Source organism: Chlamydotis macqueenii, unplaced genomic scaffold (genome assembly GCF_036417535.1).
Source record: "Chlamydotis macqueenii isolate bChlMac1 unplaced genomic scaffold, bChlMac1.mat HAP1_SCAFFOLD_128, whole genome shotgun sequence".
Classification (NCBI taxonomy): Eukaryota; Metazoa; Chordata; class Aves; order Otidiformes; family Otididae; genus Chlamydotis; species Chlamydotis macqueenii.
The window spans coordinates 1-22,710 of record NW_028239018.1 but is presented as its reverse complement, the minus strand read 5'-3'; the positions used below and the strand labels follow the sequence as shown (position 1 = coordinate 22,710).

The following is a 22,710-nucleotide window of genomic DNA, read 5'->3' as shown; positions in this document are numbered from 1 at the left end:
AATAATTTGATTAATTTAATGACACTTAATATATTTAATATTTAACGATTCCATTAATTTAATGGAATTTAATATAATTAAATAGAGTTATAATTTAATAATTTGATTAATTTAATGACACTTAATATATTTAATATTTAATGATTCCATTAATTTAATGGAATTTAATATAATTAAATAGAGTTATAATTTAATAATTTGATTAATGTAATGGCACTTAATATATTTAATATTTAATGATTCTATTAACTTAATGGAATTTAATATCTTTAATATTTATTAATTCAATTAATTGAATGACACAATATATTTAATATTTAATGTTTCAATTAATTTAATAGAGTTTAACATATTTAATGATTCGATTAATTGCATTTAATATATTTAATATTTAATGATTTGATTCATAGAAGTTAATATATTTAATATTTAATGATTTTATTAATAGAACTTAATATATTTAGTATTTAATGATTCAATTAATTTAATTGCATTTAATATATTTAATGTTTCAATCAATGTAACAGAATTTAATATAGTTAATGATTTTATTAATTTAATGGCATTTAATATATTTACTATTTAATTATTTGATTCATATAAGTTAATATATTTAATATGTAATGATTTTATTAATAGAACTTAATATATTTAGTATTTAATGGTTCGATTAATTTAATTGCATTTAATATATTTAATATTTAATGTTTCAATTAATTTAATAGAATTTAATCTATTTAATAATTTGATTAATTTAATATGTTTAATGATTTGATGAATAGAAGTGAACATATTTAATAATTCAGTTTATTAGAATTTAATATACTTAATATTTAATGATTCGATTAATTTAATAGAATTTAATCTATTTAATATTTGGTGATTTAATTAATTTAATGGCATTTAATCTATTTAATATTTAACGATTTGATTAATAGAAGTTAATATATTTAATAATTTTATTAATTTATTAGAATGTAATATTTTTCAATTAATTTAATAGAATTTAATCTATTTAACGATTCGATTAATTTAATGGAGTGTAATATCTTTAATATTTAATGACTCAATTAATTTAATAGAATTTAATATATTTAATATTTAATAATTCAATTAATTTAATAGAATGTAATGGATTTAATAATGATTCGATTAATTTAATGGCATTTGCTGTATTTAATATTTAATGATTCGATTAATTGAATGGAATGTAATGGATTTATTAATGAGCGCGGCTTCGTGGCTGTGGTTGCCCAATGACGTCACTGAGCGCGGCTTCACGGCCGTAGCTCCCCTGTGACATCACTGGCCACGTCTTCACGGCCAAGATGGCCGCCACGCCCGTAGCAGAGAACCGCAACCCCCAGCATGCCCCGCGCCTAAGATGGCCGCCACCCGAGAACCACAACCCCCAGCCTCCTTCGCGATCACGGCGGGCAACAGCGCCCCCTTGTGGCTCGGAGGTGCCGCCGCACCAGCGGACTCGCGCATGCGCATCCCCCCGCCCGGCCCCACCCCGCGCTGAGGGGAAACAGCGCCCCCTTGCGGGCTGGAGGGAGTCACGAGGGGCCTGGGCGGGGTGAATTTTTTTTTTTCCCCCCCCACCATTTTCGCGCCCCCTCCCCCCGCCCCGCCCCCTTTTCTTCCCAGTTCCTCCCAGTTTGCGACCCCGCCCCCAATTTGTTTATTTTTTGGGGCGGCTGCCCCTCCCCCACCCCACCCCGAGTTCCATCTCTATGGAAAAAAAAAATGGGGAGGAAAAAAAAAAAAAAAAAAATTAAATTTAACTTTTTGGATGATTTAAAAAAAAAAAAAAATTAAACTGGGGTGAACGTGAACTGGGAGGGGACTGGGAGCAGTGTGAAGAACTGGGACAGCCCACCCCTCTCCCAAAATTGCCCCCCCCCCCCCCCCCCCCCGGGCCCCTCGGTGCAAAACGACCTAAAAAAAAAAGGAAAAAAAAAAAAAAAAAAAAAAAAAAAAATAAAAAGACGCAGGGCAGCACGGTTAATAAATTTTTTATTTGCATTTTATAAATTTTTAAATTTGCATTTATAAATTTTTTATTCGCCTCTATAAACTTTTTTTTTTTTTAAATTCGCGTTTAATAAATTTATTTGCATTTTACAACTTTTTTTTTTTTTTTTTTTTAATATTCGCCTTTTCTTCTTACATTCGCAATTAATTTGCCGGTAAAGTGCTGAAAGGGGATTTGTTTGTTTTTTTTTTTTAAATTTTTAAATATTTTTTTTTTAAACTCGTTAACAAAAATGATACCAAACGCCCAAAAAGCGGCCGCAACCGAGACAAATTTTAAATTTTTTTTTTTTTTTTTTTTAGTTTTTTTTCCCTTTTATAATACAAATGACGTAACAAAGGCGGAGACGTAACAGAGAACGCGCCGATGATTTAAAAAAAAAATAAAATAAAATAAAAAAAATAAACCCAACCCGGGCGCTGAGCAGCAACGCGTATAAAAAATTTCAATTAAAATTTGAAAATTTGGCGAAATTTCCTGCGCAAACGCGCTCGTTGGTTTATTTCGTGCCGCTACGCAACCGAAATAATTGGAAAATTCAGATTTTTATTTCTTTTATTTTATTTTTTTTTTAATTTTTCCCAACGCCTGATGCAGGAATTCGAGGGAAGCGGCTCGGTTACAACATTTTTGTAAAAAAAAAAAAATATTTTTTTTTTTAAATATATATATTTTTTTTTAATAGAGCTTTTCGTCTGGCAAGAAGTCTCAGCCCCACCCCTAAAAGCCAAAAAAAAGAAGAGGAAGACGGAGAGGAAAAAAAAAAAATCAATTAAAAAAAAAAAAAAAGCCTCGTTTCCACCAAAAAAATGCTGAAAAATTCTTAAAATGGGGGGGAAAAAAAAAAAAATTATCAAAAATAGCGCTAGTAAACGTTAAGCTCTCAGCATTTCATGCAGAAGCCAAAATGGCGGCCGAGGGGGGCGGAGCCGCCTCCACCTCGCTGGCCCCGCCCCCCCCGACAAATTTTATATACAGAGGTGGGGGAGGGGCTCCCTATATACACGGGCACCTATGTACAGCCCCTCCCCCCGCTCTACTCCTTCTTCTTGGCCACCGTCAGCTCCACGCCGGGCAAGCGGAAGGCGGCCTTGGGCCCGCTCTCGCTGCCGGAGGAGGAGGAGGAGAGGCGGGATTTTTTGGAGGCCGCGCCGCCGCCGCCGCCCGGCCCCCGCTCCTCGTCGCTCGCCGTCACCTCGTACGAGCCTTTGGTTTTCGAGCCGATGCCCCCGAAGGTCCCGAATTTCGGTTTTCCCGCTTTGGCTTTCTCGGCCGCCGCCGGATCCGAGGGGCCCGGGGCCGCGGGGAGGGAGGAGCGCTCGTCGCTGAAGGACGAGGAGCGGTGCCGCGGTTTCTTGCTCTTGAAGAGGGAGAACTTGCCCTTGGCCGCCGCCCCCTCCCCCCCGTCCAGTTCGCCTTCCGCCGACCCCAAACTGACCTTGGATCCCGAAACGGAGCCGGAAATTTCCGGAGAACCCGGGCCTCCGCCGCCGCTTTTCCCTTTCTGCTTGGAAAAATTGAATTTGGGCATTTTGAGTTTGGATTTCTTCAGCCGGACGTCGGCCTCCTCCGCTTCCAGCTCCGCGGCGCCGGCCTGGAGGTGGAGGTCGGGCCCGGCGAATTCGACGTCCACCCCCACCTCCCTGCCCTTGGCCTCGGCCTCCGAAAACATGAATTTCGGCATGCGCAGCTTGGGGAACGAGACTTTTCCCAGGTTGCTCTCCGCGCCGGCGGCGCCGCCGGGACCGCCCATTCCCACCTTCGGGCCCGTGACGTGAAAACCGCCCCCCGCCCCCTCGCCGCCTTTGATCTTGGGCCCTTTGACGTTGACGTTCAACCCCGAGGCGGAAACTTTCAACGCAGAGGCGTCCAGAGTCGGGGCGTCGAGGTGGACGCCCGCGCCGGGGTCCTTAAGGTTGACGCCCGGCCCTTCCACGTTGAGTTTTGGGCCTTTGATTTCGCCGGCAAGGCCCAGGTCGCCCCCGAGGTTTGGTCCTTTCAGCTTCAGGTCAACATCCGGCACGGCAACTTTAGGGCCTTTCACCTCAATGTGGGGTCCTTCCAACCCAACGCCAACGCCTGAGGCCTTCAGGCCTCCTTTCACTTGAGGGCCTTCAAGGTTGACGCCCCCGTCACCTCCATCCACACCGGGACCGGAAACACCGAACTGAGGGAGCTTGAGGGACGGAAGCTTGATGGTGCCGCCCAAAATTTCGAAGGCGGCGTCGGGCGCGTCTACGGCGGCTTTGGGCGACTGAACGCCAGCGGAAAGGTCGAGATCTCCTTTCAACTTTGGTCCTTTCAGGTTCACATCCAAATCCGGGCCAGCGACGTCCAGCGAGGGCCCTCGGACGGCCGCGCCCGGCACGCCGAGATTGAGATTGGCACCCGGGCCTTTCACCTCGGCCTCCAGTCGCGGGCCGGAGCAGCCGACGCTCAGCTCGGGTCCTTCGGCCGCGGCGGATTTCAACGTGGGCAGCTTCAGTTTTCCTCCCAGGCCTCCGAGGTGGAGGCCCGGCGCGTCCAGGCCGAGGCTGGGCCCTTCCAGGGAACTCGAAACATCCAGATCTCCCTTGAGTTTTGGTCCTTTCAGCTTTCCGTCAAAATCAGGCCCGGAAATTTGGGGACCTTGCAGCTTTACGTCAACCGCGGGGAGGCTCGCGCTTCCATCCACGGCCGGGGCCGAGATCTCCAACTTCGCATCCGGCATTTCCAAACCGAAGCCCGTTTTCCCGCCCTTGGGCAGCTTCAACTTCCCGTCGGGACCTTCCAGTTCTACTCCGGGAACGCCGACTTCGCCTTTCACCTTTGGTCCTTTCACCTTTAAATCGATGGAGGGAACGGCGACGTCGACGTCGGGTCCTTGCAGGCCGCCCTCCATTTTCAACTCCCCCGCCTCCACCTGGCCACCGGGAAGTTTGACCTTCGCTTTCTTCAGGCCGAGGGCGGAAGCGTCGCCGTCCACGCCGAGGCTCGGGCCTTTGACGTCCAGCTCGGGCGCTTTCAGCTCCCCCTCTATTTTCGGAGCTGCCACCGACGCGTCCCCTCGGAATCGGTGCGATTTCAGATCGAATTCCACGTCCGGGAAGGAAATTTTCCCAAACATGGGTTTTTTTCCTTTGGGGGACTTCACTGAGGCGTCACCTTTCACGGTGACTTCCGGCCCGGCTGCGTTGACCTCCACGTCCGGAGATTTCCAATTCCCGTCGAGTTCGCCGCCACCTACGTTGACGTCGAAGCCGCCTTTCTTCCCTTTCACTTTGGGGCCGCTGACGTGAAGTTTGGGCATCTTGAACTTGCTCTTCTTCCCTTTTCCGGCGAGGTTGAGGTCGGGCGACTCCACGTTGAGCTCCGCCTCGGGTAAATCCGCTTCCGCCCCCGGGATTTTGATCTCCGCCTTGGCGCTTTTCATCCCGAACCCGAATTTGGGTTTCTTCACCTTGGGAAGTTTGACGTTGGCCTCCGGGGATTCCACGTTGAGGTCGGGACATTCGACGTCCACTTCCGGGCTTTTGATTCCCAATTCCGGGCCTTTGACGTCGATCTCAGGACCTCGCAGGTCGCCTTCCAGTTTCGGCGCCGTGACGTCGAAGCCTCCCTTGGTTTTGTGGCCTCTCAAGTTCAAGTCGATCTCGGGCATGGAGATTTTCGGGACGCTCACGTGCATTTCCGGCATCTTCACTTTAGGACCTTTCCATTTTCCCTCCGGCCCTTCGACGCTCACGTCCGGGACAGCGATATCGACCTTGGGGCCCGAAAAGTCGACCTCCGCCTTCGGTAGGTCCACGTCCACGTCGGGGCCGTCCCCTTTGAAGCCAAACTTGGGCAGCTTCATCTTCGGCATCTTCACTTTTCCCTGGAGACCATCAACGTCAACGTCCGGACCCTCCATCTCCACGTTGGGACCCTTGATATCAATTTTGGGACCCTTGATATCGATTTCGGGACCCTTCAGCCCTCCCTCCAGCTTGGGGCCCTGAAGGTCAAGGTCACCTTTCGGCTTCAGCCCCTTGAGGTTCAGGTCGATGTCCGGCATGGAGATCTGGGGGGTCTTGACGTGCATTTCGGGCATTTTGAATTTGGGGCCTTTGAGTTGCCCTTCCATGGTCACATCGACGTCCAGTTGAGGGGCTTTCACGTCGATTTGGGGGGCTTTCACATCACCTTCAAGCCTGGGTGCAGAAACGTCGATGTCCCCCTTCACTTTGGGACCTTTCAGGTTCAGGTCAAAGTCAGGCATGGAGATCTTCGGTGCCTTGATGTTCATCTCGGGCATCTTGAACTTGGGACCCTTCAGCTTCGCCTCGGGACCTTCAATGTCCAGCTCTGGACCTTCAATGTCCACCTTTGGACCAGTAACATCCAGATCTCCACTTGGTAGATTCACGTCCACGTCTGGGCCGTGTCCCTTCATCCCAAACTTGGGCATCTTGAACTTGGGCATCTTGAATTTTCCTTCTGGGCCATGAATGTCCACGTCTGGGGCCTCAATGTCCAGCTTGGGGCCCTTGATGTCCAGCTCTGGACCTTGCAAATCACCTTCCAGTTTGGGAAGGGAAACGTCCACATCTCCCTTCGCTTTGGGGCCCTTCAGGTTGAAGTCAACGTCCGGCATGGAGATCTTGGGGGCCTTGATGTTCATCTCGGGCATCTTGAACTTGGGGCCCTTCAGCTTCCCCTCAGGGCCTTCCAGCTCAACATCAGGGAGGTCAACGTCGACCTTGGGGCCTTTGATGTCAATTTTGGGGCCCTTGAGGTCACCTTCCAGCTTGGGAACAGACACGTCCATGTCCCCTTTCAGCTTGGGGCCTTTCAAGTTCAAGTCGATGTCGGGCATGGAGATCTTGGGGGTCTTGATGTGCATCTCAGGCATCTTGAACTTGGGACCTTTCAGTTTTCCTTCTGGACCTTCAATGTCCAGCTCTGGACCCTCAATGTCCACTTTTGGACCAGAAATGTCCAGGTCACCTTTGGGCAGGTTCACGTCCACCTCAGGGCCTTCTCCTTTCAGCCCAAACTTGGGCATCTTGAACTTGGGCATCTTGAACTTTCCCTCTGGGCCGTGAATGTCCACGTCTGGTGCCTCAATGTCCACTTTGGGGCCCTTGATGTCCACATCAGGAGCCTTCAGGTCACCTTCCAGCTTTGGGACTGACACATCCAGATCTCCCTTCACTTTGGGGCCCTTGAGATTGAAGTCAACGTCCGGCATGGAGATCTTGGGGGCCTTGATGTGCATTTCGGGCATCTTGAACTTGGGGCCCTTCACCTTCCCTTCAGGGCCTTCAATGTCCAGCTCTGGACCTTCAATGTCCACTTTTGGACCAGCAACATCCAGCTCTCCACTCGGCAGGTTCACGTCCACGTCTGGGCCGTGTCCTTTCATCCCAAACTTGGGCATCTTGAACTTGGGCATCTTGATTTTACCTTCTGGGCCGTGAATGTCCACGTCTGGTGCCTCAATGTCCACCTTGGGGCCCTTGATGTCCAAATCAGGACCTTTGAGGTCACCCTCCAGCTTGGGAAGGGAAACGTCCACATCTCCCTTCACTTTGGGGCCCTTCAGGTTCAGGTCAAAGTCCGGCATGGAGATCTTGGGTGCCTTGATGTTCATCTCGGGCATCTTGAACTTGGGGCCCTTCAGCTTCCCCTCTGGGCCTTCCAGCTCAACGTCAGGGAGGTCAACGTCCACTTTGGGCCCTTTGATATCAACTTTAGGACCTTTCAGGTCACCTTCCAGCTTGGGAATGGACACGTCCACATCTCCCTTCACTTTGGGGGCCTTCAGGTTCAAGTCGATGTCGGGCATGGAGATCTTGGGGGTCTTGATGTGCATCTCAGGCATCTTGAACTTGGGGCCTTTCACTTTTCCTTCTGGACCTTCAATGTCCAGCTCTGGACCTCCAATGTCCACTTTCGGACCTGAAACGTCCAGGTCACCTTTGGGCAGGTTCACATCAACTTCTGGACCTTCTCCTTTCATCCCAAACTTGGGCATCTTGAACTTGGGCATCTTGAACTTTCCCTCTGGGCCATGAACATCCACATCCGGCATGTCAACGTCAACTTTGGGGCCTTTGATGTCCAGCTCTGGACCCTTTATGTCACCTTCCAGCTTGGGAATGGAAACGTCCACATCTCCCTTCACTTTGGGGCCTTTCAGATTCAGGTCGATGTCAGGCATGGAGATCTTGGGCGCCTTGATGTTCATCTCGGGCATCTTGAACTTGGGGCCTTTCAGCCTCCCCTCGGGGCCTTCCAGGTCAACATCAGGGAGGTCAACGTCGACCTTGGGGCCTTTGATGTCCACTTCTGGGCCTTTCAGGTCACCTTCAATCTTTGGAGCAGACACGTCCACGTCCCCCTTCACTTTGGGACCTTTGAGGTTCAGGTCGAAGTCCGGCATGGAGATCTTGGGGGCTTTGAAGTGCATCTCTGGCATCTTGAACTTGGGGCCCTTCAGCTTCCCTTCCGGCCCCTCGATTTGAACATCTGGGGCACTCACGTCCAACTCGGGGCCTTTAACGTCAACTTTGGGTCCTTTCAGGTCACCTTCCACGCTCGGCACAGCCACGTCCACGTCCCCTTTCACTTTCGGGCCTTTCAGGTTCAGATCGAAGTCGGGCATGGAGATCTTGGGGGCCTTGACGTGCATCTCCGGCATCTTGAACTTGGGACCCTTCAGTTTTCCTTCTGGTCCTTCCATCTCCACGTCGGGAACGTCTATGTCAACCTTGGGGCCTTTGATGTCCAGTTCTGGAGCCTTCAGGTCACCTTCCAGCTTGGGAAGGGACACGTCCACATCTCCCTTCACTTTGGGGCCTTTGAGATTGAAGTCAACGTCCGGCATGGAGATCTTGGGCGCCTTGAAGTGCATCTCGGGCATCTTGAATTTAGGACCCTTCAGCTTCCCCTCTGGACCTTCAATGTCCACCTCTGGACCTTCAATCTCCATTTTCGGAGCAGAAATGTCCAGGTCACCTTTGGGCAGGTTCACGTCCACCTCGGGGCCTTCTCCTTTCAGCCCAAACTTGGGCATCTTGAACTTGGGTATCTTGAATTTTCCTTCTGGGCCATGAATGTCCACGTCTGGTGCCTCAATGTCCAATTTGGGGCCCTTGATGTCCAGCTCTGGACCTTTCAAATCACCTTCCAGTTTGGGGACAGACACGTCCACATCTCCCTTCACTTTGGGGCCTTTGAGATTGAAGTCAACGTCGGGCATGGAGATCTTGGGCGCCTTGAAGTGCATCTCAGGCATCTTGAACTTGGGACCTTTCAGCTTCCCCTCAGGGCCTTCAACATCCAGCTCTGGCCCCTCGATGTCCACCTTGGGTCCTTTGATGTCAACGTCCGGCACGCTCAGCTCCCCTTCCAGTTTTGGGCCGGGAAGGTCGATGTCTACGCCTCCTTTGGACTTGGGACCTTTCAAACTCAAATCCACGTCCGGCATGGAGATGTTGGGGGCTTTGAAGTGCATCTCCGGCATCTTGAACTTGGGGCCTTTTAATTTTCCTTTGGGACCTTCAAGGTCGACGTCAGGAACGTCCACGTCCACTTTTGGGCCTTTGATGTTCAAATCTGGGCCCTTCAGGTCCACCTCGGGAGGAGAAACGTCCACATCTGCCTTGGCTTTGGGGCCTTTCAGGTTCAGGTCGACGTCCGGCATGGAGATCTTGGGTGCCTTGATGTTCATCTCCGGCATCTTGAAGTGGGGACCCTTCAACTTCCCCTCAGGACCTTCGAGGTCCAAACCGGCACCTTCCACGTCCACCTTGTGACCAGAAATGTCCAACTCCGCTTTGGGAACGCCCACGTCCACCTCCGGCCCTTCGACCTTCAACCCCGCCCCGCCGAATTTCGGCATTTTGAACTTGGGCATTTTGAGTTTACCCTCCGGGCCGTGAAGGTCTACGTCGGGCGCCTCCACGTTGACTTTGGGACCTTTGATGTCCATCTCCGGACCTTCTACCTTGGGGAGGGAGACATCCAACTCTCCTTTGGCTTTGTGACCTTTGAGGTTGAGCTCCACGTCCGGCATGGAAACCTTGGGTGAGGAGATGCTCAGGAACGGCATTTTAAACTTGGACCCTTTGGATTTCGCCTGCGCCTCCACCTCCGGCGCGTGAAGGTCGACTTTCGGGCCGGATATTTCCACCTCGGGTTTTTTGAGCTTCACGTCCACGTCGGGGCTTTGCGTTTTAGGGCCGGAAAAGCCAAATTTGGGCAGTTTAAACCTGGATTTTTTCGTCTTTCCTTCCAGATCAAGCTTCGGTCCTTCAACCTCAACTTCTGGCCCTTTGATGTCCACCTTGGGACCTTTCAGCTCGCCCTCCATTTTGGGAGCGGAAGAGTCAAAGTCACCTTTCACTTTCGGGCCTTTCAAATTGAGGTCGATATCTGGCATGGAGATCTTGGGAACGTTGAACTGCACCTCAGGCTTCTTCAGCTTCGGGCCCTTCAGTTTTCCTTCCGGGCCTTCGATGTCCACGTCGGGAAGAGCGAGGTCGACCTTTGGACCTGAAACGTCCACGTTGGCTTCAGGGAGGTGGACGTCAACTTCTGGGCCTTCTCCTTTCAGGCCAAACTTGGGCATCTTGAACTTGGGCATCTTGATTTTACCTTCTGGGCCGTGAATGTCCACGTCTGGTGCCTCAATGTCCACTTTGGGGCCCTTGATGTCCAAATCAGGACCTTGCAAATCACCTTCTAGCTTGGGAAGGGAAACATCTACATCCCCTTTCATTTTAGGCCCCTTCAGACTGAAGTCAACGTCCGGCATGGAGATCTTTGGGGCCTTGATGTTCATCTCGGGCATCTTGAACTTGGGACCCTTCAGCTTCCCCTCAGGGCCTTCCAGCTCAACGTCAGGAAGGTCAACGTCCACTTTGGGGCCCTTCAGGTCACCTTCCAGCTTGGGAACAGAGATGTCCATGTCTCCCTTCACTTTGGGCCCCTTGAGATTGAAGTCAACGTCCGGCATGGAGATCTTGGGGGCCTTGATGTGCATCTCAGGCATCTTGAACTTGGGACCCTTCAGTTTCCCCTCTGGGCCTTCAATGTCCAGCTCTGGACCTTCAATGTCCACTTTCGGAGCAGAAATATCCAGGTCACCTTTGGGCAGGTTCACGTCCACCTCTGGGCCTTCTCCCTTCATCCCAAACTTGGGCATCTTGAACTTGGGCATCTTGAATTTTCCTTCTGGGCCATGAACGTCCACATCTGGCATGTCAACATCAACTTTGGGGCCTTTGATGTCCACATCAGGAGCCCTGAAGTCACCTTCCAACTTGGGAAGAGAAACGTCCACATCTCCCTTCATTTTGGGTCCTTTCAGATTGAAGTCAACGTCGGGCATGGAGATCTTGGGTGCCTTGATGTTCATCTCGGGCATCTTGAACTTGGGGCCCTTCAGCTTCCCCTCAGGTCCTTCCAGCTCAACATCAGGAAGGTCAACGTCAATTTTGGGGCCCTTGAGGTCACCTTCCAGCTTGGGAACAGTCACATCCATGTCTCCCTTCACTTTGGGGCCCTTCAGGTTCAAGTCGATATCGGGCATGGAGATCTTGGGGGTCTTGATGTGCATCTCGGGCATCTTGAACTTGGGGCCCTTCAACTTCCCTTCTGGTCCTTCGATGTCCAGCTCTGGGCCCTCAATGTCCACCTTTGGACCAGCAACATCCAGCTCTCCGCTCGGCAGGTTCACGTCCACGTCTGGGCCGTGTCCCTTCATCCCAAACTTGGGCATCTTGAACTTGGGCATCTTGAATTTTCCTTCTGGGCCGTGAATGTCCACATCTGGGGACTCAATGTCCACTTTGGGGCCCTTGATGTCCAAATCAGGACCTTTGAGGTCACCTTCCAGCTTGGGAAGGGAAACATCTACATCCCCTTTCACTTTGGGACCCTTGAGATTGAAGTCAACATCGGGCATGGAGATCTTTGGGGTCTTAATGTGCATCTCTGGCATCTTGAACTTGGGACCTTTCAGTTTTCCTTCTGGACCCTCAAGGTCCAGTTCTGGACCTTCAATGTCCACCTTTGGACCTGAAACATCAATGTCCCCTTTGGGCAGGTTCACGTCCACCTCGGGGCCTTCTCCCTTCATCCCAAACTTGGGCATCTTGAACTTGGGCATCTTGAATTTTCCCTCTGGGCTGTGAATGTCCACGTCTGGGGCCTCAATGTCCACCTTGGGGCCCTTGATGTCCAAATCAGGAGCCTTCAGGTCACCTTCCAGCTTAGGAACAGACACGTCCACATCCCCTTTCAACTTCGGGCCCTTGAGACTGAAGTCAACATCTGGCATGGAGATCTTGGGGGCCTTGAAGTGCATCTCTGGCATCTTGAACTTGGGACCTTTCACTTTTCCTTCTGGGCCTTCAATGTCCAGCTCTGGACCTTCAATGTCCACTTTTGGACCAGAAACGTCCAGGTCACCTTTGGGCAGGTTCACGTCCACCTCTGGACCTTCTGCTTTGAAGCCAGGCATCCCAAACTTGGGCATCTTGAACTTGGGCATCTTGAATTTTCCTTCTGGGCCATGAATGTCCACGTCTGGTGCCTCAATGTCCACCTTGGGGCCCTTGATGTCCAGCTCTGGACCTTGCAAATCACCTTCCAGTTTGGGAAGGGAAACGTCCACATCTCCCTTCACTTTGGGGCCCTTCAGGTTGAAGTCAACGTCAGGCATGGAGATCTTGGGGGCCTTGATGTTCATCTCGGGCATCTTGAACTTGGGGCCCTTCAGCTTCCCCTCTGGGCCTTCCAGCTCAACGTCAGGAAGGTCAACATCGACCTTGGGTCCTTTGATGTCAATTTTGGGGCCCTTCAGGTCACCTTCCAGCTTGGGAACAGACACGTCCACGTCCCCTTTCAGCTTGGGGCCTTTCAAGTTCAAGTCGATGTCAGGCATGGAGATCTTGGGGGTCTTGATGTGCATCTCAGGCATCTTGAACTTGGGACCTTTCAGTTTTCCTTCTGGACCTTCAATGTCCAGCTCTGGACCCTCAATGTCCACTTTCGGACCAGAAATGTCCAGGTCTCCTTTGGGCAGGTTCACGTCCACCTCTGGACCTTCTGCTTTGAAGCCCGGCATCCCAAACTTGGGCATCTTGAACTTGGGCATCTTGAATTTTCCCTCTGGGCCATGAATGTCCACGTCTGGTGCCTCAATGTCCACCTTGGGGCCCTTGATGTCCAAATCAGGAGCCTTCAGGTCACCTTCCAGCTTTGGGACAGTCACATCTACATCTCCCTTCACTTTGGGTCCCTTCAGGTTGAAGTCAACGTCAGGCATGGAGATCTTGGGTGCCTTGATGTTCATCTCGGGCATCTTGAACCTCGGGCCCTTCACCTTTCCCTCTGGGCCTTCCAGCTCAACGTCAGGAAGGTCAATGTCAACCTTGGGGCCTTTGATATCAACTTCGGGGCCCTTGATGTCACCTTCGAGCTTTGGGACAGACACGTCCACATCTCCCTTCACTTTGGGGCCCTTCAGGTTCAGGTCGATGTCGGGCATGGAGATCTTGGGGGTCTTGATGTGCATCTCAGGCATCTTGAACTTGGGGCCTTTTAACTTTCCTTCTGGACCTTCAATGTCCACCTCTGGACCCTCAATGTCCACCTTTGGTCCAGAAATGTCCAGGTCACCTTTGGGCAGGTTCACGTCCACCTCAGGGCCTTCTCCCTTCATCCCAAACTTGGGCATCTTGAACTTGGGCATCTTGAACTTTCCCTCTGGGCCATGAACATCCACATCCGGCATGTCAACGTCAACTTTGGGGCCTTTGATGTCCAGCTCTGGACCCTTTATGTCACCTTCCAGTTTGGGAAGGGAAACGTCCACATCTCCCTTCACTTTGGGGCCTTTGAGGTTCAAGTCGATGTCGGGCATGGAGATCTTGGGGGTCTTGATGTTCATCTCGGGCATCTTGAACTTGGGGCCTTTCACCTTCCCTTCCAGCTCAACATCTGGAAGTTCTACATCCAGTTTCGGGCCTTTGATGTCCACATCTGGGGCTTTCAAATCACCTTCAATCTTTGGAGCGGACACGTCCACGTCCCCCTTCACTTTGGGACCTTTGAGGTTCAGGTCGAAGTCCGGCATGGAGATCTTGGGGGCTTTGAAGTGCATCTCCGGCATCTTGAACTTGGGACCTTTCATCTTCCCCTCAGGACACTCCAGCTCCACATCCGGAGCCTCTACGTCCACTTTCAGACCTTTCACTGTGACCTCAGGTCCTTTCAGGTCACCTTCCACGCTCGGCACAGCCACGTCCACGTCCCCTTTCACTTTCGGGCCTTTCAGGTTCAGATCGAAGTCGGGCATGGAGATCTTGGGGGCCTTGAAGTGCATCTCTGGCATCTTGAACTTGGGACCCTTCAACTTTGCTTCCGGACACTCTAGGTCAACGTCGGGAACGTTGATGTCCACTTTTGGGCCTTTGATGTCCACATCTGGGCCTTTCAGGTCACCTTCAATCTTTGGAACGGACACGTCCACGTCTCCCTTCACTTTGGGACCTTTCAGGTTCAGGTCAAAGTCCGGCATGGAGATCTTGGGCGCCTTGAAGTGCATCTCTGGCATCTTGAACTTGGGACCTTTCACTTTTCCTTCTGGAGCCTCAAGGTCCACACTTGGCAACTCAACCTCTGCCTTTGGGACAGAAACATCAACGTCCCCTTTGGGCAGGTTCACGTCCACCTCGGGGCCTTCTCCCTTCATCCCAAACTTGGGCATCTTGAACTTGGGCATCTTGAATTTTCCTTCTGGGCCGTGAATGTCCACGTCTGGGGCCTCAATGTCCACCTTGGGGCCCTTGATGTCCAGCTCTGGACACTTCAGGTCACCTTCGAGCTTTGGGACAGACACGTCCACATCTCCCTTCACTTTGGGGCCCTTCAGGTTCAAGTCGATGTCGGGCATGGAGATCTTGGGGGTCTTGATGTGCATCTCAGGCATCTTGAACTTGGGACCTTTCACTTTTCCTTCTGGGCCTTCAATGTCCAGCTCTGGACCCTCAATGTCCACCTTTGGACCAGAAATGTCCAGGTCACCTTTGGGCAGGTTCACATCAACTTCTGGACCTTCTCCTTTCATCCCAAACTTGGGCATCTTGAACTTGGGCATCTTGAACTTTCCCTCTGGGCCATGAACATCCACATCCGGCATGTCAACGTCAACTTTGGGGCCTTTGATGTCCAGCTCTGGACCCTTTATGTCACCTTCCAGCTTCGGAACAGCCACGTCCACATCTCCCTTCACTTTCAGGCCTTTGAGGTTCAAATCAATGTCAGGCATGGAGATCTTGGGGGTCTTGATGTTCATCTCGGGCATCTTGAACTTGGGACCCTTCACTTTCCCTTCCAGCTCAACATCTGGAAGATCTACATCGAGTTTCGGGCCTTTGATGTCCACATCTGGGGCTTTCAGGTCACCTTCAATCTTTGGAACGGACACGTCCACGTCCCCCTTCACTTTGGGACCTTTCAGGTTCAGGTCAAAGTCCGGCATGGAGATCTTGGGCGCCTTGAAGTGCATCTCTGGCATCTTGAACTTGGGACCTTTCACTTTTCCTTCTGGAGCCTCAAGGTCCACACTTGGCAACTCAACCTCTGCCTTTGGGACAGAAACATCAACGTCCCCTTTGGGCAGGTTCACGTCCACCTCGGGGCCTTCTCCCTTCATCCCAAACTTGGGCATCTTGAACTTGGGCATCTTGAACTTTCCTTCTGGGCCATGAATGTCCACGTCTGGGGCCTCAATGTCCACCTTGGGGCCTTTGATGTCCAGCTCTGGACCCTTTATGTCACCTTCCAGCTTGGGAACGGAAATGTCCACATCTCCCTTCACTTTGGGGCCTTTGAGGTTCAAGTCGATGTCGGGCATGGAGATCTTGGGCGTCTTGATGTGCATCTCAGGCATCTTGAACTTGGGACCTTTCACTTTTCCTTCTGGACCTTCAATGTCCAGCTCTGGACCTTCAATGTCCACTTTAGGACCAGAAATGTCCAAGTCACCTTTGGGCAGGTTCACGTCCACCTCTGGACCTTCTGCTTTGAAGCCCGGCATCCCAAACTTGGGCATCTTGAACTTGGGCATCTTGAATTTTCCCTCTGGGCCATGAATGTCCACGTCTGGGGCCTCAATGTCCACTTTGGGGCCCTTGATGTCCACATCAGGAGCCTTCAGGTCACCCTCCAGCTTGGGGACAGAAATGTCCACATCCCCTTTCATTCTGGGGCCCTTCAGGTTGAAGTCAACGTCAGGCATGGAGATCTTGGGTGCCTTGATGTGCATCTCCGGCATCTTGAATTTAGGACCCTTCAGCTTCCCCTCTGGGCCTTCCAGCTCAACGTCAGGGAGATCAACGTCCACTTTGGGCCCTTTGATATCAACTTTGGGGCCCTTGAGGTCACCTTCCAGCTTGGGAACAGAGACATCCACATCTCCCTTCACTTTGGGGCCCTTCAAGTTCAAGTCGATGTCGGGCATGGAGATCTTGGGCGTCTTGATGTGCATCTCGGGCATCTTGAACTTGGGGCCCTTCAACTTCCCCTCAGGACCTTCAATGTCCAGCTCTGGAGCCTCAACGTCCACCTTTGGAGCAGAAATGTCCACATCTCCACTCAGGTTCACGTCCACGTCTGGGCCGTGTCCTTTCAGCCCAAACTTGGGCATCTTGAACTTGGGCATCTTGAATTTTCCTTCTGGGCCATGAATGTCCACGTCTGGGGCCTCAATGTCCACTTTGGGGCCCTTGATGTCCAAATCAGGAGCCTTCAGGTCACCTTCCAGCTTGGGAACGGAAACGTCCACATCTCCCTTCACTTTGGGCCCCTTGAGATTGAAGTCAACGTCGGGCATGGAGATCTTGGGTGCCTTGATGTTCATCTCAGGCATCTTGAACTTGGGACCCTTCAGCTTCCCCTCTGGGCCTTCAATGTCCAGTTCTGGACCTTCTATGTTCACTTTTGGACCAGAAATGTCCAGGTCACCTTTGGGCAGGTTCACGTCCACCTCTGGACCTTCTGCTTTGAAGCCCGGCATCCCAAACTTGGGCATCTTGAACTTGGGCATCTTGAACTTTCCCTCTGGGCCATGAATGTCCACGTCTGGCATGTCAACGTCCACCTTGGGGCCCTTGATGTCCACATCAGGACCTTTCAGGTCACCTTCTAGTTTGGGAAGAGAAACATCTACATCTCCCTTCACTTTGGGTCCCTTCAGGTTGAAGTCAACGTCGGGCATGGAGATCTTGGGTGCCTTGATGTTCATCTCAGGCATCTTGAACCTCGGGCCCTTCACCTTTCCCTCTGGGCCTTCCAGCTCAACGTCAGGAAGGTCAATGTCAACCTTGGGGCCTTTGATATCAACTTCGGGGCCCTTGAGGTCACCTTCCAGCTTGGGAACGGACACGTCCACGTCCCCCTTCACTTTGGGGCCCTTCAGGTTCAAGTCGATGTCGGGCATGGAGATCTTGGGGGTCTTGATGTGCATCTCGGGCATCTTGAACTTGGGGCCCTTCAGCTTCCCTTCAGGGCCTTCGACGTCCAGCTCTGGAGCCTCAATGTCCACCTTTGGACCTGAAACTTCCAAGTCTCCGCTCGGCAGGTTCACGTCCACGTCTGGGCCGTGTCCCTTCATCCCAAACTTGGGCATCTTGAACTTGGGCATCTTGAATTTTCCCTCTGGGCCATGAATGTCCACGTCTGGTGCCTCAATGTCCACCTTGGGGCCTTTGATGTCCAAATCAGGAGCCTTCAGGTCACCTTCCAGCTTTGGGACAGTCACATCTACATCTCCCTTCACTTTGGGGCCCTTCAGGTTGAAGTCAACGTCCGGCATGGAGATCTTGGGGGCCTTGATGTTCATCTCAGGCATCTTGAACCTCGGGCCCTTCACCTTCCCCTCTGGGCCTTCCAGCTCAACGTCAGGAAGGTCAACGTCGACCTTGGGCCCTTTGATATCAATTTTGGGGCCCTTGAGGTCACCTTCCAGCTTGGGAACGGACACGTCCACGTCCCCCTTCACTTTGGGGCCCTTCAGGTTCAGGTCGATGTCGGGCATGGAGATCTTGGGGGTCTTGATGTGCATCTCTGGCATCTTGAACTTGGGACCTTTCACTTTTCCTTCTGGACCTTCAATGTCCACCTCTGGACCTTCAATGTCCACCTTTGGACCAGAAATGTCCAGGTCACCTTTGGGCAGGTTCACGTCCACCTCTGGACCTTCTGCTTTGAAGCCCGGCATCCCAAACTTGGGCATCTTGAACTTGGGCATCTTGAACTTTCCTTCTGGGCCGTGAATGTCCACGTCTGGTGCCTCAATGTCCACTTTGGGGCCCTTGATGTCCAGCTCAGGACCTTTCAGGTCACCTTCCAGCTTGGGGACTGACACATCCACATCCCCTTTCACTTTGGGTCCTTTGAGGTTCAGGTCAACGTCGGGCATGGAGATCTTGGGGGCCTTCATGTGCATCTCGGGCATCTTGAACTTGGGGCCCTTCACTTTCCCTTCAGGGCACTCCAAATCGACGTCGGGCACCTCAACGTCCAGTTTCGGCCCCTTGATGTCCACGTCTGGCCCTTTCAGCTCACCTTCCATCTTGGGAACCGTGATGTCCAGTTCTCCTCTGGTTTTGTGTCCCTTTAAGTTCAAATCCACATCCGGCATGGAAATTTTTGGCGCTTTGATGTTGAACTTTGGCATCTTAAATTTGGGGCCTTTCATTTTCCCTTCTGGGCATTCCAAGTCCACCTCGGGCATCTCAACGTCCACTTTGGGCCCTTCCACGTCAATTTTGGAGCCTTTCAGCTCGCTGGAGATCTTCGGGCCGGAAATATCTACCTCCCCTTTCAGTTTGGGGGCCTTCAAACCCAGATCTACGTCTGGCACGGACACTTTGGGTGCCTGAACGTTGACTTTGGGCATTTTGAGTTTGAGACCTTTCCCTTCTGGTCCTTCAAGGTCCACGTTTGGCATGTGGACCTCTACTTTGGGACCAGAAACGTCCACCTCGCCCTTTGGAAGGGTGACGTCAACGTCAGGGCCTTCTCCCTTCAGGCCGGGCACCCCAAATTTGGGCATTTTCAGCTTGGGCATCTTCAGTTTGCCCTCTGGAGCGTGGATGTCCAGGTCTGGAGCTCCAAGGTCAACGCTGGGGCCTTGGATGTCAAGTCCAGGTGCTTTCAGCTCCCCTTCCAATTTGGGGGCGGAGACACCCAGGTCTCCTTTCACTTTGGGGCCTTTCAGGTCCAAGTCGACATCGGGCAGGGAGATTTTGGGGGCCTTGACCTCCGGCATCGTAACTTTGGGGCTTTTGATGTCGACGTCGGGCAGGTCCATTCCCAGTTTGGGACCTTTGACGTCCAGTTGAGGTCCTCCCAAGCTGCCGCCCGTCTCGGGGGCGGAAAAATCCGCGTCTCCCTTCAGCCGAGGCCCCTTGGCGGTGACGTCCACGGACACACCGGGCCCTTTCAAGCAACCTCCTGGACCTTCAAACTCAAGGCCAGGAGCCTTCACCGCCATCTTGAGACCTTTGACGTCCCCTTCCACTCCGGGGATGGCCACACCCAAATCTCCCTTGGCCTGAGGGCCTTTCAGGTGCAGGTTCACATCGGAGAGCGAAATTTGGGGCGTCTCGACCTTCTTGAACCTGGGGCCTTGCCACTCTCCTCGGACGACCGCGTCGGGAACGCCGACCTCCGCTGCTCCCACCTCGCCCTTCGGGAACGCCATTTCCGCCACGGGGCCTTCCCCTTGCGGGTCCAGGGCGGTAAATTTTGGGAAAGTCATGTGGGGCAGTTTGATTTTTACCTTCCCGTCGGGAATTTCCGCCTCGGGAGGCGGGAACGGGACGCCGGGTCCTTTGATCCCCGCTCCGCCGCCCTCCGATTCTGCGGAGGGAACCTTCACGGAGCCCTTCAGCCCCACGTCCGCCTGCGGCGCCGGGACGTCGACGGAAGGAGCTGAAATTTCGGGCGCCGCGAGCCGGACGGACGAGGAGGCGACGTCCACGCACGGCGCGGGAACGTCGGTGCCGGATCCGGCGGCCGCGACGCCGAATTTGGGCATTTTCAAAACGGGAATTTTGATTTTCCCCACGTCGACGGCTGGCACAGAAACGTCAACGCCGGGCGCTTTGAGATCGCCCCGAAGAGGAGGGGCGGAGGCGCCCGCGTACGACAGCGTCCCCCCCGCCGGCTCCGTGCAGGAAACGCGGCCTTTCCCATCCAACCCGGCGCCCTTGGCGTGAAAATCCGCCTCCAGATTTCCCATTTGTCCATTGGCTTCGATTCGGGGCGAGGCCGGGAACGCCGCGCTGGGAATGTTGCGTCCCGGCGTCTCCGCCCGAAAGGATTTTCCAGTTTCTCCGCCGGGAATTTGGCTTTCCGGCAGCCGAGGGTCCGTCGCAGTCCGCGGGTGAAAGCCCGCCGCCGGCATTCCCGAGGCGGCCGTCCCGGCCTTTCCCAACTGAGCCTCTCCGAGGTGGACGTCCAACTTCCGGGCAGAAAATCCCACCGGCGCCGTCCCCGCGGCGCTTTTCCCGCCTTCCACGCCCGTCTTCATCCCGTGGGCCGCCTCCTGCGCCGGGATCCGGATTTTAAAATCCGCGCCCAGGACGTCGACGTCCTCGTGCCCGCTGACGTCGACGGTGTAGGCCGTCACTTTTTTGGTGACCGTGATGGTCCTGCTCTGCGTCGCCCCGCCCTCCGCTTCCCCCGCCTCCTCCGACTTCAAGCGGGGTTTGATCTTCGTCGTGTAAATCCTCCTGTACTCCTCGTCGTCCCCGCTCTGCAAACGAAGAGGCCTTCGTTAGCGCCAAGACGCGTCCTCCTCCCACTGCCCCGCCTCATTTTTTCCCCACTTTTCTCCCCAAAATTTTCCTCCCCAATTTTTCTTCTCCCCAATTTTTCTCCTCCCCCCAAAATTTTCCTCCTGGCGCTCACCAAAACGACTTCCGGGCTGCTGGCGGCGAAGACGTCGTGCGCCCACGTTTGTCCCGGCGCCGGAGATTTGTCCCCCTTGCGTTGCAGGCGTAGGCCCACCGTGTGGTGGCCCATGCTGTTGAGGAGCTGGGCCACTTCCCCCGACGGCAGGTTGTCGAAATAAACGGTGGCGCTCACGATCTGATCCCCTGGGGGCGGGGGCGGGGCGAGAGGTGAGATATTTCGGGAGGAAGGCGACCCAACCGCGCCCCCCACCCCACCGCCGCCGTGAGCAGCGCCGTCGGGCGGTCACCCAAGAGGGAGGAGGAGGAAGAGGCAACCGAGGTGCCACCAAGACGCAAAAAACCGACATTTTTTCCCCCAAATTTGTAAGAAACCCAACGTTTTCCCACAACGAGCTGCGGCGAGGCCCCACCTTCCCTGACGACGCCCGTCATGGCGGCCGGGGAGTTCTGCTGCACGCGCTTGACGAAGACGCCGTCGTCCGTCTGGTCGATGGTGATGCCGTGGGAGCCGCTGCCCTGCCAGTTGGGGAGGAGGATCTCCCGCGTCTCCTCCTCCCGCTCCATCTGCGGGGAGGGGAAACGTGGAAAAACGGGGAAAGGGGAGGGGAAACGCGGGGGAAAACGGGGAAAGGGGAGGGGAAACGCGGGGGAAAACGGGGAAAGGGGAGGGGAAACGCGGGGGAAAACAGGGAAAGGGGAGGGGAAACCGGTGGGGAAAGGAGAGGGAAGGGAGGAAAAAAAAACGGGGGGGTGGGGGGGGGTGGGGGGGGAGAGAAAAGAGGGGGAAAAAAAAAAAAAAAAGGAAACCAGAAAATGTGGGGAAAAACAAAGGAAAGGAAAAGGCAAGGAAAACAGGGGAAAAAAAAATAAGGAAAAACAGGGAAAGGAAACCGAAAAATGAGGAAAGGAAAGGAAAACAGAAAAAGGGGGGGGGGGGGGAAGGGAGGGAAACCAGAAAAAGAGGAAAAAAAGGAAAGAAAAGGGGAAATAAAGGAAAGGAAACCAGGAAATGAGGAAAACAAGGAAAACAGGGAAAAACAAGGAAAGGAAAACAGGGAAAAACAGGGGAAAAAAAGGAAAGGAAACCAAAAAAAGGGGAAAGGAAAATGAGGAAAACAGGGAAAAACAAAGGAAAGGAAAACAGAAAAAGGGGAAAGAAAAGGAAAGGGAAGGAAAAGAGAAAAAAAAAAGGAAAGGAAAACAAGGAAAGGAAAGGAAACCAGAAAAAGAGGAAATCAGAGGAAAACAGGGAAAAACAAAGGAAAGGAAAATGTGGAAAAAAGGAAAAGAAAGTGAGGAAAACAGGGAAAAACAAGGAGAAAAACAGAAAGGAAACCAGAAAAAGAGGGGAAAACGAGGGAAGGAAATAAAGGAAAACAGAAAGTGAGGGGGAAAAAGGAAAGGAAAATGAGGAAAACAGGGAAAATCAAAGGAAAGGAAAACAGGGAAGAAAAAGAGGGAAAAAAAGGAGAGGAAACCGTAAAAGAGAGGAAAAGAGGAAAGGAAACCAGAAAAAGGGAAGGAAAAGCAAAGGAAAATGGGGAAAACAGGGAAAAACAAGGGGAAAAAAGGAAAGGAAACCAGAAAACAAGGGAAAAAAGAGGAAAGAAAACCAGAAAAAGGACAGGAAATAAAAAAAAAAAATAAGGACGGGGGAGGGGGAAGGAAAGGAGAAAAAAGGAAATTTAAAAAAAGAAGGAAAAAACAGATTTA

The 22,710-nt window shown here is 52.1% G+C and overlaps 1 protein-coding gene across 9 annotated transcripts; it reads right to left on the bottom strand.

Annotated features, from left to right (window-relative positions):
- Nucleotides 1-2,002: 2,002 nt before the first annotated feature.
- Nucleotides 2,003-21,561, bottom strand: AHNAK (AHNAK nucleoprotein). 9 transcript variants are annotated; one of them, XM_086771632.1, is made up of 9 exons: nt 21,408-21,561; nt 20,993-21,180; nt 17,946-20,837; nt 16,440-17,570; nt 15,792-15,833; nt 13,484-15,050; nt 12,656-12,877; nt 11,321-11,467; nt 2,003-10,744 (listed from the first exon to the last, which is right to left on the bottom strand). In XM_086771632.1, exons 1-9 carry the CDS (start codon nt 21,559-21,561, stop codon nt 3,075-3,077), a joined length of 14,013 nt encoding a protein of 4,670 aa, XP_086627758.1. In that variant the 3' UTR covers nt 2,003-3,074. The 9 variants fall into 9 exon arrangements, with proteins under 9 accessions (XP_086627758.1, XP_086627756.1, XP_086627760.1 ...); XM_086771630.1 differs by having other exon boundaries at nt 2,003-11,467; nt 16,440-16,964; nt 17,349-17,570; XM_086771634.1 differs by lacking the exon at nt 12,656-12,877 and adding an exon at nt 15,459-15,460 and having other exon boundaries at nt 2,003-7,771; nt 8,147-9,812; nt 10,329-12,655; nt 12,878-15,397; nt 15,766-20,837.
- Nucleotides 21,562-22,710: the final 1,149 nt, after the last annotated feature.